General features: G+C 32.2%; 1 protein-coding gene across 1 annotated transcript; it reads right to left on the minus strand.

Moving 5' to 3' along the window:
• Positions 1-2,025: 2,025 nt before the first annotated feature.
• LOC132635191 (uncharacterized) lies at positions 2,026-4,058 on the minus strand. The gene is made up of 2 exons (XM_060351477.1): positions 3,638-4,058; positions 2,026-2,298 (listed from the first exon to the last, which is right to left on the minus strand). Exons 1-2 carry the CDS (start codon positions 3,966-3,968, stop codon positions 2,264-2,266), a joined length of 366 nt encoding a protein of 121 aa, XP_060207460.1. The 5' UTR covers positions 3,969-4,058; the 3' UTR covers positions 2,026-2,263.
• Positions 4,059-18,077: the final 14,019 nt, after the last annotated feature.

The following is an 18,077-nucleotide window of genomic DNA, read 5'->3' on the forward strand; positions in this document are numbered from 1 at the left end:
TGGTTCCTTTACAGTTGTTTTAATGCATGAGGTTCTTAGCAATTCTGAGCAACTTCTTTTTGATAAAGTTTGGAAATTAATTTGGGGCTGATCTGGGCCTGAAAAAATTCGAGTGTTCCTATGATTGTGTGGTAAAGGTAGAATCTTTACAAATTTGGAGAGATATCGCAGGCATCTTACTTCAGACGGTATTTGCGTGGCTTGTGAAGTAGAGGAGAAGTTTGTGTCGCATGTTTTGCGTGATTGTGTTCATGCTCAGGCAATCTGGGTTCCATTCTTGATCCGGAGGACATGTCTTGGTCCTTTACTCTTGATACGGACAATTTAATGTCTAAATTTAAGGGGGTTACAAATGATGACTGGAGAACATTCTTTAGGTATACCTGTTGGAAAATTTGGATTTGGCGTAATAATGTTCTTTTTCAAATGAGCATCTTCCAATGGACAAAAAGATTACAACCCTTGTTAGCATAGTTAGAGCTTGTGCTACTTCTTGGCTTTCGTTACTATTATAGCCTCTATGTACCCTTTGATTAGGATAGAGATTAGCAATGCAATCCCAAAGAACTTATGGAAGAAAAGCTCTTGAACAGATATGCAATACAAGAGATAAAGAAAAGAGAAAGAGGAAGAACTTGTTTGTATATTCAATGAATGAAAATAATCAACTATTACGGATGAATTAATAGCACTAAACTGTTAATTGCTTTGCTAAGTATTTTGATGGGGACTACAAGCGGTGTATTTTCGGGATTCTAATAGCAGGTGGCTTTGAAGGTTTTCAGTCAAAATTGGAGTTTGTACATCATTTAGAGTAGAGCTATGGGGAGTCCTCACTGACCTTTATGAAGCCTGGGATAGGGGGTGGCACCGAATTGCCTTGCAAATTAATAATGCTAGTGTAGTTAAAGTGTTGCGGCCTGGAAGAACTGTGCCTCATCGGAATGGTGATATTGTCAACCGCTTTCGTCACCTCTTGGTTGGGAACTGGGTGGTCTCTATTGCTCATATTTACATGGAGGCTAATTCTGTTGTTGATAGTTTAGCTACTTTGGAGTCTAGTTAGGAGTCTTGCTTTGAATGACATCCACATGTGTCTTCTAGCATTTCTTTATGTGTTGTGAGAGATGTTGTCGGGGTCTCTATTCCCTCGCTTAGTTTCGTACTAATTTTTGGTTGTTTTAGTTCTCTTTCAAAAAAAAAAATGTTGCCTTCAGCTTTTATGAGAGAACCAAAAATCTTATGACAGGGCTTAGATCGATATTCCTCAAATTACTAAAGGAAGGTGGATCGAGTTCAGCAAGGTTAGAGAAAATCTAACATTGATACATGAAAAATTATTGTTGTGCAACAAGTTGCCATATGCATAAATTGATGGTATTAATATAATGTGATATCTGGCAATATCAACTTTTTTTTTCTTTTTTTGGGGCAATGGAGAGAATATCTGGCAATATCGATGAATCAATTTTTTATCAACGAGGTCTTTTTATTTCTATTTAATTCGTTATTTGCGAAAGATTTACTACATTTTCACCTCTCTTTTATTGGCAGTTTTATATATAGCTAGTGATTACTTTTGAAAGAAAATATTTCTCTTGTTTGTTGCATTGTTGAAGAAAGAAAAAGAACATGGTTTGTTACAAGTCCTAGTCACGCCTTTTCTATATTGGGTGAGAAAATCCAGGGGCGGAGCCAGCGTATGAACCCCCTCGGCAAAAAATTACAGTGTATTTTTAAAGTTAAAATTATTTTATTATGTATATATAATAGATGTTGAACCCCCTGACTTCTTCGTATATTTACCTTTTAGAATTTTTGAACCCCTAAATGAAAATTCTGGCTCCGCCACCGCATATAACAATTAGAAGCTAAATTAACACCTCTGGTATTACTTTTTCAGCATGCACTTAATTTCCTTTGGTAAATGAGTGACCAAAGTAAATTACATTGTCGCTCTTTTTATCCAACGTAAGTAATTTTGAGGGGAGTTCTTGGAGTGAACACAGAAAATAATACTAGGAGTTATACTTAAAACTATAGATAAAAGAAATTAAGAAGCACACTTTTACAGATACAAAAGAGGTGGACCAAGGTGTTTAGAACTAACAACATGAATACCATCTTTACCCCCAAATGGTCCATTCCCATAGTACTCCAAAAAGAGAGCATATAAGCAGAATAACATCTTTCTCTTAGTTATTATTGAATACATAATTAAGCAGCACAGTAATAATACCATAATTAAATTGTACTAAATTGATTAAACATGCATCTCAGAAGCTGGAGTGGTAACACCTGCAAATTAAAAATAAACAAAGACATAAGAAATAGATGTACGCATATTCAAATCTGAAACGCTTATGTTCAATTATTTCAATTTTCAAATTCTCATGAGGTAGTTAAGCAAACTCGAGGAATTTCCTCTCTTTTTTTAAAAAAATTAGTTAAAAGGGTTCTTTACAAAATGAATAGAGGTATATGACCCCTGACCCTCAGTATACTTGGGCCCTTCTGAAATAACACAGAAGCGATCTGTTATATTTTGTAGAGGGTCATTAGTTAATCTCTTTTTTGCCCCATTATTTAAGGACTATGATTTTTGCTTGAAAATCAGGGACATGAAAGTTAAGTCTTTCTATTTCCCGTGAAATCTTCTAGGGAACTTATTGTGATTTTGAGTTCTTTAATTTGTTACAGTACATGTTAGGGAAACCAACTTGGGCGAAATATAAAACTGGTGGCTTTAATAGAGTGATATTTACCATTTTTGCTGCATATGCATTCATGGCAGGATTAGGATTTTACAATACCAAACAAGAAACAAATCCAGCAAAACTTGAATTTTCACATAAAAAGGAAATTAAATATATCTGATTAGTGTGTGTATGTTTTAGGAAAAAAAGATAGGTACTTATAATACCTTTAGTTACCTGTTAAAATAGTTATTCTTAACAGATACAACTCTTTCTAATAAACACTTTAAAAATTATCTTGAAATTTAAAGTTATTTTTCTTTTTTCATCCAATCACTAACTAAGCTCCTCCATCTCAAATTATCTATCATGTTCTCTTAAGGAAATGAGATCTCTTGCCCTCTTATGATTTGAATAAAAAAATAACCTTTTTAAATCTCTTATATGTTTTTTTAAATCTCTTATATGTAAAAAATAAGATCTCTCGTAAAGAATCATCAAACTAAAAAGAAAAAAAAATTGTCAAGAGCTAAAAAACATTTCTTCCGATTATCTTTTACACATCTCTTAAGAATTATTAATTAGGAGGAATTTTTAACAATTTTATCTTTCATTGTATTTAAACTATCATAACACCACCTTATAATTAACCTGTTTGTAGTCTTAAAAAACAATAACTATTAAAGGTGAAATGAGAAAAGGATAATTAATTTTGTTGAATTTTTAAAATGATACATAAATTGAAATAACTATTTTTAGAAATCACGACAGATAATCTGAAATAGAGAGAGTAGTCTATTTAAAAGCAATAATGAAAAAGAGTACCTTATGATTCAAAATTCATAAACTCAAAATGTTACAATCATCCTCCGATTAATTAATTACATAAACATAAAGTGTGGACTGTGCGGTATGATTAAATTGAGGAAGAGAACACTTACTTCCACACTTGAAGTTTGGAGGAACAGTCCTTCCACAGCTTTGAATAAGTCGAATGACACGATTGGCACCTCCTAGTATTGCAACTAATTTGGGTGTCAGAATTGGGCAAAAACATTCAGTCTGTGTCACTCTTACCCTTTCACAACATGCTTCTGATGGATTTCCAAACAAAACAGACAAACATGCTTTCTTCCCAACACTCCTTTCTTGTCTACAAACTGCTTCACTTGGCCCTGCATTTCCCATTTTGATCTGCCAACCACACAATATTACCAGCATCATGGTCCAAACCGCTATCATTTTACTCATATTTGATGACCTTCTGAACATATTATAGGTCACTTTTTAATTAATTAAGAACTTCACCAATACCGCCATTTATAGGGCTTAGGGGTCATTTGGCAGAGCGTGTCGTGGCTTAGGGGTCATTTGGCAGAGTGTGTTATGTGGAAAAATAATGTTGACATAATTTTTTTCTAACATCCTGTAGGAGGGTTAGGATGCGTCGTACTAAATTCATATGAGCTTGAAGGGATTAAGGTCATTAATGAGGTTATAGAAAATTTATTACAGTGTTATTATAAAATTCCGTAAGTTTGACAAATTTTGAAATAGTTATACATTACCGTGATATGGTATATATTTTCTTTTAAGCAAAACCCCTTAGTAAAATAAAGATTTGATAAGTGTGATTTCGGGTAGTTACCATTATTACTACTTTCAGATATGCTTTAAATTATACTTGTGATATGAGAAAGTTTATAAATAAAATTTTCTTTATTATAAAGATAGAAATTATTTGGTCATAAGAAAAGTTATATTTTTCTGTTTTGAGAACTAATAGTACAAAAAGTTTACTCGTCAGATTTAATTGAGAAAATTAGAATTTGATAAAATTACATAGGTGTTAATAAGTAGTCATGAGTATTATTTTATTAATTTGCTGGAATTGTTAATTTAGGGTCCAAAGTATAATATTTTATGTTATTTAGTACATAGTATATATAATGTATAATATTTGTTTATAAAAAAAAATTAATATCCTATACCAAAAAGGTGTATTTTGAGACGGAATGATACAACGTAGAGCTTCGAATAAAAGTGTCGGTCACTCTATCCTGCGTCCAGCTAAGACACTCAACGACATTATACAATTAGATCTGTCTATAATAGCATCCGCATATAATAGTATTTTTTTATAACAGTCAATTTTTTCCGAAATTGATTTTTTATGTTATATTTTATTTCCCTTAATAGCATTTCACTTATAACAGCAATAATCAACTTTATAACAGTATGCTCTTTGTAAAATTACCCCCATATTTGATCATTTAATAAACAATTACTCCCTTCGTCTCAAAATGATTGTCCTCTTTTGATTTGCACAAAATTTAAGAAATAAAGAAAGACTTTTGAAATATGTGGTCCAAAATAAATCTTAGATATTTGTGTGGCTTAAATTGTTTCTAAATATAGAAAGGGAATAATCTTTTTGGGACGGACTAAAAAGAAAAGGAGGATAATATTTTTGGGACAGAGGGAGTACAATAAAAAATATTATATGAATATATATATTTTCATTATTAAACGATTTTCCTTTGTTATACAAAGTGTGATTAAGCTTAGAATTTATCAATTAAAAATAAAAATTAAATTTTATGCATTTTTTTATCTATAATAGTGAAATATTATTTAATTATTAATATTGTTATAAGTGTATAATAGGCATTCACTGTAACAGCTAAAAAAATTCGGATCAATAATATTGTTATGAAAAAGTTTGACTGTACTCATATTTTAACCCAATACAAAAAGACAAATCCCACCTGGATTTTATCAACCTCGTATCACAAGGCACTAAAAAAAAAAAAAAAAACTTGTTTTTCATGTGCTTACGGCGTACTTTTCCACATTTTCTGATTTTATTTTCTCATTCATTTTCTTTGATTCACACCACAGAAAGGTGACAGCGGATTCTTGGCTGACAATAATCTAATTCGTAGACCTTAAACAGAGATTACCAATAAAATACCCAAATCTATGTACATTTATTTACATATACAATCACTACTACTAGATGTATATTTAACGGAATATATCTGACAACTTTTTAAATATGATACTAATATAACTTAGACACTTAAATTATAGTTTATTTACATTGAGCACATGAACACACAGATAAAATGTTCATAATGAATTAGTTAATGTCGGTAGATGAAGACCAAATGTCTGGCCAAAGGAATCGCTACGTGTACAACTTTAGTACACTTATAAAAAGGGGGCCACTTACTTCTATAGTCATCTTATGTAATAGTGGGGTCGGGGGAGTGAGGTCATGTTTATTTTCAATATAAATTAGACTAGCAATACATACCGGTGCGATGTATGGATTGAATATGTTTATTCATTTTAATCGATCAGTCTTTAAAATTTATATTTTAAAAATAACTTTTAAAAACATTCTAATTGTTATTATATATAGCAACATATATAAAATATATTTTATGTATCAATACTTTAGTTATAATTAAAATATGAAATTTAAAAATAAAAACATTATGATGGAATTAAGTCTTTGAGATAGAAAGAGTAAGACTTTTTTCTCATTCATGACAATGAAAGTTGTTCATCAATGTGAAAAAGAAAACTAGTAAGAATATAAGCGAAAATTAATATTTTGATTCTAAATTTTTTCTTTTAATTCCCTCCCTTCACTTTTACTTGTTCATGTTAACATATCAAGAAAACAAATTCTTCTTCTTATTTTACCCTTCACATTAATTACTCATTTTTAAATCATTTTCTGAGGCTATTGAAACTATACACCAGTAAATATGGTTATTATGATAAAATATATATTTCATTTATTAATTCTTAAAGAACGTGAAAAGTCAAAAGTGAACAAGTTATGTGTAAGAAAATTAAAATTGAAATGTATACGTGTATACATAAGAAGAGAATAAATACTCATTAATATGACATATGTCTAAGTGGGATAAAAAAATAGTTGGTTAAAGTGTATAACTTATACTCCCTCCATTTCAATATGTGTGAACTCATTTGACTGGGCACGATATTTAAGAAAGAGTGAAGACTTTTGAAACTTGTGGTTCAAAATTAGTCTTGAATATTTATGTGGTTGTAAATCACTTCATAAAGTGAATTTGTTTCCAAATTAGGAAAGAGGTCATTTATTTTGGCACGGACTAAAACAGAAATAGGTTCACATAAATTGAAACAGAGGGAGTATAACTTTTGATACAAATTTGTATTGATATTGTTCGTCCTCTCTTCACGTTTAAAGTATTGACGAAGAAGAAAAATGGGGATAAAAGTCACTCCCTCCGTTTGTTTTACTTGCCCACGTTAACATATCAAGAGAAAGAATTTTTTGTTCTTATTATTAATTTTACCCTTCACATTAATTACTCATTTTCGAAGGCTATTGAGACTTACACCAATAAATATGAAGATTATGGTAAAATATATGCTTCCTTTGTCCCATATTACTTGTCACTTTTCCTTTTGCATGCCTCTTAAAAAATCATAAATAAAAGATGTATTCTACTATCTTACCTCTATCTCTGTCCAATAAATACATTCTAATCAAAATTGACTATTTTCAAGAACGTTTATTACTAAGGGTAAGATAGGAAGGATTTAATTAATTTTGTAAACGAACAAGTAATTTGGACATAAGAAGGGACGGAGAGGATAAGATGAGAAAGATTTAATTAATTTTATCTTGATTTTGTAAATGAACAAGTAATTTGGATATATATAATTTTAGTAATGTTGAGTACTTCATTTATGAACAAGCAAAAGTGCAAGGAGGAAATAAATATGTGTCGGAGAATTAAAATTGAATTGCATACGTGTATACATAAGGAGAGAATAAATATTTAGTATTATGACATATGTCCACGTGGGATAAAAAAAGTAGTTTAGTAATATGGTCAAGTAATATGGGACGGAGGGAGTACTTCATTTATTAATTCTTAAAGAACTTGAAAATTCAAAAGTCAACAAGTATAAGTGCATTGAGAAAATAAATGTGTCGGAGAATTAAATTTGAAGTGCATAAGTGTATACATGAGAAGAGAATAAATATGCAGCAAGAACGTGAAAAGTCAAAAGTGAACAAGTAAAAGTGCATGGAAGAAAATACATCATACATGTATACACGAGAAGAAAATAAATATGCAATAAGAGTGTGAAAAGTCAAAAGTGAACAAGTAAAAGTGTACAGAGAAAATAAATATGTGTCGGAGAATTAAAATTAAAATGCATACGTGTATATATGAGAAGATAATAAATATTCAGTACTATGACATATATCCACGTAGAGTCAAATGGTTTGTTTCAATGCGAGTCATGAGAACAATAGCAAATTGAACTAAACTTTGAATACTGATATGATCTCAAAATAACATGAATCAAAGATCAGCATATAAAATAACGAGGGATAAGCTACATCGTCAGTCATCGCTGCAACCAATTATCATAAAGAATTTACAAATTAGGATCACGCATGAATATCTTAATAAAAAATATAATCAACTATATAAGAATATAGTTATACAGTTTGAACATGAGAAAAGGACCAAAATCATCCATAATGTTTGGGTTTGGATCAAAATCATACATATTCTTTCACATGGAGCACTAATAGTACATTATGTTTGCATAAGTGGTGCACTTTTAGTCAAACTCCCAAATAAATTTAACGGAAAAGAACAAAAATGCCCCTAAACTTTTAGAAAAGGTATAAAAATACCCTTTATTCATCTATTTTGCTAAAACTACCCCTCAATTTAACTTTTTAGCTCATTTATTCCCCTTGACTAACGGACAACACTAATTTTTTTTATTTTTTTTTAAAAAATAAATTGCACATGACATTTTATTACTGAAAAATTGATTTATTCTTTTAAAAAGAAATCTGAAACCTTGGAATTTTTTTAAATTTGCATTTTTTTTAAATTTGAAAAACTTTTTTTTTAACGAGTAAAACCTTGACTAACGGACAACACTAATTTTTTTTTCTTTTCAAAATGTGAAAAATTGGATTTTTATAAAAATCTGAAAAAATTAAATTTTTTATGGAAAAACTGTGTTTAAAAAAAAAACCAGAAAACTATCTTTTTTTTAAATCTAGAAGAAAATTATGGAGTATTAGTTTTGCACATTTTGCTTAAAAAAACAATAAGTTTTTCAGATTTAAAAATTGAATTTTCTAAAAAAAAAAATGGGGTTTCCACCCGTTAAAAAAAGTTTTCCAAACTTAAAAAAATTCCACATGTTTTAATGAAAATCCAATTCTGTTTATGTCATGTGCAATTTATTTATTTTTTTTAAAAAAATTAGTGTTGTCCGTTAGTCAAGGGGAATAAATGAGCCAAAAAGTTGAATTGAGGCGTAGTTTTAGCAAAATAGATGAATAAAGGGTATTTTTATACCTTTTCTAAAAGTTCAGGGGCATTTTTATTCTTTTCCGTTAAATTTATTTGGGAGTTTGACTAAAAGTGCGCCACTTATGCAAACATAATGTACTATTAGTGCTCCATGTGAAAGAATATATATGATTTTGATCCAAACCCAAATATTATGGATGATTTTGGTCCAGTCTCGTTTGAACATCAATGAGCTGAACTAACAATTTAAATTACAACTTTAACTAACAATTCAAATCTTTGTAAGATAGTCATACAGCTGAAGATGAAGAAATTACTGAACAGATGATGGAACATAAAGCAATAAAGTAACAATTCCTTTTACTTTCACTTATTACCTACTTCAAATTATTCCATCTGCTTCCTTTCAAAATACAGAACCTTTTTTCCATACTATCAGGCGTGTACACAGGAGTTTCAATCTTGTAGTGGTTTTTTTTTTTTTTTTTGGTAGTCTTGTAGTTCACTCCACTATTCAATCCTTGATTGATGTTTCATGTCGCATACGGAAATTGTTATTTTAAAGAGTGAAATAAAATTCTGACACTTCGATTAACAAAACTAACTAAAGATAAGAATATGAGTCATATATTAAGGACAAATTTGACTCCTAACTAAATGGTGAAAAAGTTTCAAATGCTAATTCACACACACAAAAGACAGAAGAAAAAGAAGGAAATAAGCCAAAAAAAAAAAAAAAAAGAAAGAGGGAAGAAAGTTCAATATTTGGAAGATACTTAGGAGAGAAGAAACAGAGGAGCTGTGTCGAATCTTTGAAGGAAGGGACATTTAGCTGATTGTTTTGCATTACCGGTTTTTCAGGTAGGGGGACCTATGATGAAGGACTTTTGACACGCTCTGTTGAGAAAAAAATACTCATATTTCTAATAATATACCTTACTAGAAAAAAATCAGTGGAAAAAATTCTAGTGAAGGAAAAAAAGTACATATTTCTAATAATACACATTTTGGTTGCCTCATTAAAAATCTTACAAGAAAAACTCAGTGGGACAAAACCTTGTATAGAAAAGAGTACAACATGTACTGACCCCCCTGATGAGAACTTCAGTCCAAATACTTGAGCCTTCGCATTCTGATCTTATGCATCATTTTCTCGAAAGTTGCGGTTGGTAGAGACTTAGTGAACAAATCAGCCATATTATCACTTGAACGAATTTGTTGTACGCTGATATCACCATTCTTTTGGAGCTCGTGTGTGAAGAACAACTTTAGTGAAATGTGTTTTATCCTATCTCCTTTTATGAATCCTCCCTTCAATTGAGCAATGCATGTTGCATTATCTGCATATAAGATTGTGGGTATTTTATCACATTTCAAACCACACTTTTCTCGAATGAGATGTATCATTGACCTCAGCCACACAACTTCACGGCTCGCTTCATGAATAGCTATTATCTCAGCATGATTTGATGAGGTAGCCACGATAGACTGCTTTGTAGATCGCCAAGATATGGCAGCGCCCTCCATAAATAAATACATAGCCTGTTTGAGATCTAGCTTTGTGTGGGTCAGATAAATACCCTGCATCGGCATAATTAACAAGAACGGGACTGCAATTGCTAGAATAAAATAAGCCCAAATCGATAGTCCATTTTAGATACCGCAATATGTGTTTAATTCCGTTCCAGTGTCTCCTTGTAGGAGCACAACTATATCTTGCTAACACATTAACTGAAAATGCTATGTCACGCCTTGTGGTATTGGCAAGATACATTAGTGCACCAATTGCACTAAGATATGGTACTTCGGAACCAAGAATTTCCTCATTCTTTTCTTGAGATCGGAACTGATCTTTAATCACATCAAGTGATCGAACAACCATTGGAGTACTTAATGGATTTGCTTCATCCATATAAAACCATTTCAACACTTTCTCTGTATAGGCAGATTGATGGACAAAAATGTCATTTGTCAAATGTTCAATTTGCAAACCAAGACATGATTTTGTCTTTCCAAGATCTTTCATCTCAAATTTTTTCTTTAAATAATCAATTGCCTTTTGAAGCTCTGCTGGAGTTCCAATAAGGTTTATGTCATCAACATAAACAACAAGTACAATGAATCCCGATGTTGTTTTTTTTTATAAAAACACATGGGCAAATGACATCATTCATATAACATTCCTTCGATAAATACTTACTAAGATGGTTATACCATATGTGTCCCGATTGCTTTAAACCATATAATGATCTTTGCAATCTGATTGAGTATATTTTTCGAGATTTTGAACTACACGCTTCAAGCATGTTAAATCCTTCAGGGATTTTCATATATATCTCACTATCAAGTGACCCATAAAGATAGGTTGTAACCACATCCATCAAATGCATCTCAACTCTCTCATGGACAGCGAAACTAATGAGATAACGTAATGTTATCGCATCCATAACCGATGAGTATGTTATCTTCATAATTGACACCAGGTCTTTGTGAAAATTCTTGTGCAACAATGCGTGCCTTGTATCTTTGTATTTCATTTTTCTCATTTCTTTTACGCACAAAGACACATTTATAACCAACAGGTTTAATGTCCTTAGGTGTTTGGACTACAGGTCCAAAAACTTCACGTATGGCAAGTGAATTCAACTCTGATTTAATTGCTTCTTGCCACTTTGGCCAATCGCATCTTTGTCGACATTCTCCAACAGATTGAGATTCAAGATCCTCACTATCTTGCATAATTCTTGTTGCAACATTTTATGCAAAGACATAATCCACCACTATTTCTAATCGATTCAAATTGTTTTCATCATCAATTGAATTTATTGATAGTTCACAGGCTCATTGATATCTTCAACGATCATAGGATTGCTCAAATCTTGAATTCCTTTATGAGGTTCTTTCATAGTGTCGTCTTGTCCATTTGTTTTTCGTTTTCTAGGATTTCGATCCTTAGAATCCAATGGTCTACCACGCTTCAGGCATGCTTTGGACTCATTAGCTACAACACTAGTAGATGGTCCTACAAGGACATCAGTCCGTACCGAGACATTCTCTGCAGGGATATGTGATTTGGTAATTCTTTTCAAATCTGTAAATGTGTCTGGCATTTGATTTGCTATTTTCTGTAGGTGAATAATCTTTTGAACCTCTTGCTCACAAATAGAAGTACGTGGATCAAGATGAGATAATGATGGATTATCCCACAAAAATTTTCTTCCGATTTGACTATTTTCTCCCCCTAATTTTGGAAAAAGTGTCTCATCAAATCGACAATCTGCAAATCGAGCAGTGAACAAATCTCCCATCAATGGTTCAAGGTAGCGAATAATGGAGGTTGATTCAAACCCAATATATATATATATATATATATATATATATATATATATATATATATATATATATATATATATATATATATATATATATATATATATATATATATATATATCTAACCTTCTTTGTTGTCCCATCTTAGTATGATGTGGTGGTGCTACAGGCACATATACAGTGCAACTAAAAATTCTTAGATGGGATATATTAGGTTCTTGACCCAAAACTAATTGGAACGGTGAGAATTTATACTTGTTTGTCGGTCCGAGACGAACAAGTGTTGCTGCATGCAAAATTGCATGACCCCAAACAGAAGTGGGTAACCTTGTTTTCATCAGTAATGGTCTTGCAATCAACTGTAGACGTTTAATTAATGATTCTGCAAGACCATTTTGAGTGTGAACATGAGCAACAGGATATTCAACTTTTATCCCAATTGACAAACAATAATCATTAAATGCTTGGGATGAAAGCTTAGTAGCATTGTCAAGGCGAATAGACTTGATCTGATTATCAGGAAACTGTGCCCGTAATCGAATTATTTGTGCCAACAATTTTGCAAACGCTAGATTGCGAGATGATAGTAGGCAAACATGAGACCATGCATCTATTAGGACCATAAAATATCTAAACGACCCACTAGGTAGGTGAATAGGTCCACAAATATCCCCATGTATGCGTTCCAAAAATGCAGGGGACTCAATCCCAACTTTTGTTGGTGATGGCCAAATAGTTAACTTGCCTTGATAACAAGCCGAACAAGAAAATTCATCATTTGAAAGAATCTTCAGGTTCTTTAATGGATGCCCATTTGAATTTTTTATAATTCACCTCATCATTATAGATTCGGGATGTCCCAGTCGATCATGCCAAAGTACGAAAGTATTAGAATTAGTAAACTTCTGGTTTACAATAGAATGTGCCTCAATTGCACTAATTTTTATCCAATATAAGCCAGAAGATAAAGAGAGAAACTTTTCTATAACATATTTTTGGCCCGAGACATTCTTGGTGATACCAAGATATTCAAGATTCATCTTATCCATTGTCTTAATATGATATTCATTTTTGCAGATATCTTTAAAACTTAATAGGTTTCTTCGAGACTTAGGAGAGAACATGACATCGTTTATAATGAGTTGACAAAATTATAGTAGCTCTTCCGGAGCCTTCAATCAAATTAGTACTACCAGAAATGATATTAACTTTTGCCTTACCTATAAGTAAATGAGAAAAATATTTCTTATCTTTAAATATCGTGTGTGTAGTAGCAGAATCAATCAAACAAATATCTTCATAACTGGATTTTAATCCAAACTTGCTTTAAGAGTTATCCATATCTTCAAATGAAATGACATACATAAGGTAAAATAAATATACATTAAATATTAGGATTGTTAGAATGTACAAAGTGAATATTAAGGAATGTGACAAACCAATGTTTACTTTCTGCTGAGGACCAATATGTGATATTAAATGCACCGTGAAAAATAGTACAATTTACATACACACGTGCAAAAACACACATTAGGATACAACACAAGAGTATTAGTCTAATTAAACTACCATTTAATTTTCTTTAAACATCTTATGTATTTAAAATACTACTAATTGTACGAAATCTGGAAGCAAGAAAAATAATAGTAACAGATGTTTCTTGTTAAAAACAAAACTAACTTCTCAACATACATGTGACCAAGGGTTTAGACATAATAGAAGATCGCTTTGTTTTTTTTTAATTTCACTTCCATCACAACGATAGCATTTATTTTCTGAGCCACGTGCTTCTGGCACTACATGCCTCTCGTCCTTCTTTTTTCCCTTTTGGTAGTAATTTTTCTGTGAAGAATGATTAACGCCATGGAAATAATTTCTTCCTTGACCATTATCACGACTACGACCACGACCACTATCACGACCACGACTGGGGCCATGACCTTTTCCACGCCTAGAGTAGTGGGCATACACCTCATTCACTTCAGGGAGTGGTGCAATGCCAGAGGTTGATTCTCGTGATTTTTCATCAGCAAATCATTATTTTGTTCAACCACAAGAAGATGAGCAATCAAATCACAATACTTTGTGAAACCTTTCTCTCGATATTGCTGCTGCAGGAGCACATTCGAGGCATGAAAAGTGGAGAACGTCTTTTCCAGCTTATCAGAATCACTAATCGTTTCTCCACATAGTTTCAACATAGAATTAATTCTGAACATCTCAGAGTTAACTTCATAACTGATTTGAATCATATCCAGCTGTTTTTTAATTAAAAAAAAATTCAGTGATTTTTAAAATTTTAATTCAAACACACGCCACAAGTCATATAATAATTAACTCAAACAAATATTTTAACTCATACAATAATTAAATATGTGTTATATATGCGAACATAAAAAAAATACTAAAATATAAGTTAAATACTAAAACACTCAGTTAATGTGTGACGTTTATTTAACTTATATTTTAGTTTTTTTTTATGTTCGCATATATAACACATATTTAATTATTGTATGAGTTGAAATATTTGTTTGGGTTATGTAACACCCCGTACCTTTAACCTAAACTTTGACCATGATCCCAGACTTAGAAAATCAGATAAAGAATGTGGGAATTGAAATTTTCCTGTTCAGTTGTTAGATCGGGGTTTACACCCATGAACAGTGACCGTATTTCAGTATACGGGCCGTAATTCAAGTCGTAAACTGGTACCAAGGATTTCTGAACATTCTGTAATTTGGCATTTGGATGTCATATGGTTAAATACGGACCGTATTTCAAAATATGGCCCGTATTTCAAAACATATTTAGAATTTGGAAAAACTTCCTTGATAAAAGTTGTAGAACTTTTAAATACCTTTCCAACGGTATATTATGGGGGTCAAACAGACATCTGTGCAAAGAGTTATGGCCATTTTACTGAAGAGACGCAGTGTAGTCCGTATTTCAAAATAACCGTATTTCAAAATAGGGCCAGTATTTCAAAATACGGCCAGTATTTAACTGGGCCGAAAATTTAATTTTGCAGAACAGTAAATATTCGTCCATATCAGTTCAAATCATTATTTTTCATTCCTTCAAGCCCTAGAACGACCTTCTATCCTCTTCCATCATCAAGAACACCAAGGTAAGCCTACTCTAATTATTCCAAGTCAATTCTAATACATATCCTTGTTATCTAAACAAGAAATCATCATTCCTAATCTAGGGTTTTCAAGAAAACCCATCTTAAGGTTTAAGAATCAATATTTAGGAAATCTTCTTCAAAACTCAAGTCATTAATTCAAGTTTTGGAGCAGTTAAGTATGTAGAATTTCCATCCACATGTGGGAATCTCTACGTTCTTCCCCATGCTCCGTTTCTTAATATCCATAAAGTTCAAATCCTAGGGCATTACACCCAACATATTGGTAGCCCGTATTTATGTACATGATTTTGTATCTATATTCGTTATTGTATTCCTAATGTTCCATTACGGTTATTAGGGACCCTAGCTTAATCCATGAATCATGAATTCTTCCTCATGTGTTCTCATTATGTTTATATGAAACTTTATGATTTTACCTAGCAAGTTACAAGCATGTTTTGAAGTCAATTATATATATATAATTATGAACTATTGTTATTACTCATGAATCAAGAACATGTTTGCAAGACCATGACAAGTTATCTCATGAAACCATGTTACAAGATATTTCGTGAAATCATGATTACAAGTTATTTCACGAAAATCATGAGTTTCTTAGCCAACTATATCATGTTCATGTTTTTGGGAATTACTTAGTTAACCGAGAAGGCTCAGATAGCCTGAAACTACGTTGCCACCGTAAGATAAGAGTTGTCAACAAGGAGGCAACACCTTCATTATGCAGTTTGGATCCTTACATGCTTATTATTACTTAAATCTCATATCCCTGGCAAGGTGTGAGTGTTCTCCTGGTATGACGCAAGTACCAGATCATGTTGTCGGTTATACTATAGTGTTCCCCACGTTACAAGCAGTTTTACATACATGTATTTCCATTGATTTACTGTTTTCAAACTTTACTCACGTTTCATGCTCATGTTCAAGTTACATTCATTTTCAGTTCATGTCCTATAACTATGTTGTGTCATGTTCTTCATTTCAGCAGGTTTTACATACTAGTACTATTCACCATGTACTAACGTCCCTTTTGCTCGGGGTCTGCACTTCACGGTGCAAATACCGGTTTTCAGGAGCATACATCTGCGTAGTAGGATCACTTCAGTTATCAGCTTATTGGTGAGCCCCACTCCTCTCGGGGTTCAACATGGAGTTGCATTAGTATTCAGTTATGGTAGTCCAGGGCCATGTCCTGGTAGTTAGTATTCAGACATGTTTTAGAGGTTTCATAGACAGATCTTAGTTCACAGAGTTAGTATGTTTTCATGCTTGCAGACTATTACGTTTTCATGATTTTTCACGCTATGAGATAATTTCAAGACTTTATTCCACAAATTACATTTTCATGATTTATTTAAATTGCATCATATGGAATATATTGTTTTGATGCCCATGTTGACAAACAAGCCATGAGGTTCGCTCAGACACATGCAAGCAAGGCCCGAGTGCCGTGTTACGCCCAGGCCATGGTTCGGGGCGTGACAAGTTAATTATTATATGACTTGTGGCGTATGTTTGAGTTAAAAATTTAAAAATAACTGAAATTTTTTTTATTAAAAAAACAGCCGGATATGATTTAAATTTGGCCAACGTCTTACAAATCATTTTTGTAAAACGTCGGGGGTGCGCGCGCGCGCCAATGATGTTGCCTTCTGGAAGGCAAGATGAATAAGCCTTTGAGATGGATAAGGATGGTATAACGTGGACTGATTCACGTTATACTTTTAATTTTTTTTTTTTTTGGGTCTGACATTGAAAATTTTGTTGGGGTATAACGTTGGCTTCTCCATGTTATACCCCTTTTGGTATATTGTGGAATGAAGCACCCCTTTTAGTTTATTTTGTGCATTTTAGTGCCCTTTAGGCTCCGGACCCGATTATTTTACTTATATTAAGGCGTTTCATTTAATACCTTTGTCCATTTTTGGAATTAAAAAAGAAAAAGCAATGGTGGATCCAATGTGTTATGGGTTCGCGGGAACCAATAACTTTTATATATGGATTCATTAAATATTTATAAATATTTTATTGTAAACCCAATTATTATTAGTGTATGTTAAGTTGAGATTACTGTAAAATCTAGAAACTTTAAATTCTGAATCCGCCCATGAATGGAATGTGGCCTTTTATGCCTTTGGGACGGAAAAACTGCGCCTTTGCCTGGTCAAGCCAAGATTCAACAAATTGTTCCTAAAGTAAATGGGATTAGATTTTATTTGCCCTTGAGAATAAATTTCTGCATAAATAGAAAGACTAGAAGAAAAGAATGATGGTTCACGGTTCTTCAACGACTCTTTGGTTGTGTTTACAACATTGAGCGACATTATTCTGCTTCCAAACCTTTGTTTTTCTTTTTAAAAAGAACTAATACAAAATACTCTTTTTTTTGTGTGTGTGAAATTCAAAATGAAAGACATTTTAGTTCCTCCTAGTCCTAATGCTTCGTTTCTTTTTCTTTTTTTGGTTTCCCACCCGGTATCTGATACCTACATCGGAGCCAGGTTATATCTGGATTCGCACCGCGTGGGGCTCCATTCTAGGAGGAAA

Source organism: Lycium barbarum, chromosome 4 (genome assembly GCF_019175385.1).
Source record: "Lycium barbarum isolate Lr01 chromosome 4, ASM1917538v2, whole genome shotgun sequence".
In the NCBI taxonomy this organism is placed as follows: domain Eukaryota; kingdom Viridiplantae; phylum Streptophyta; class Magnoliopsida; order Solanales; family Solanaceae; genus Lycium; species Lycium barbarum.

What these genes read in the sequence shown, in the direction of transcription:
- LOC132635191 (XM_060351477.1), bottom strand. Translation starts at nt 3,968, where the DNA reads ATGTTCAGAAGGTCATCAAATATGAGTAAAATGATAGCGGTTTGGACC. An exon ending in TCCAAACTTCAAGTGTGGAA is followed by an intron (nt 2,299 to 3,637) that starts GTAAGTGTTCTC and finishes TTTAATTTGCAG; the next exon opens with GTGTTACCACTCCAGCTTCT.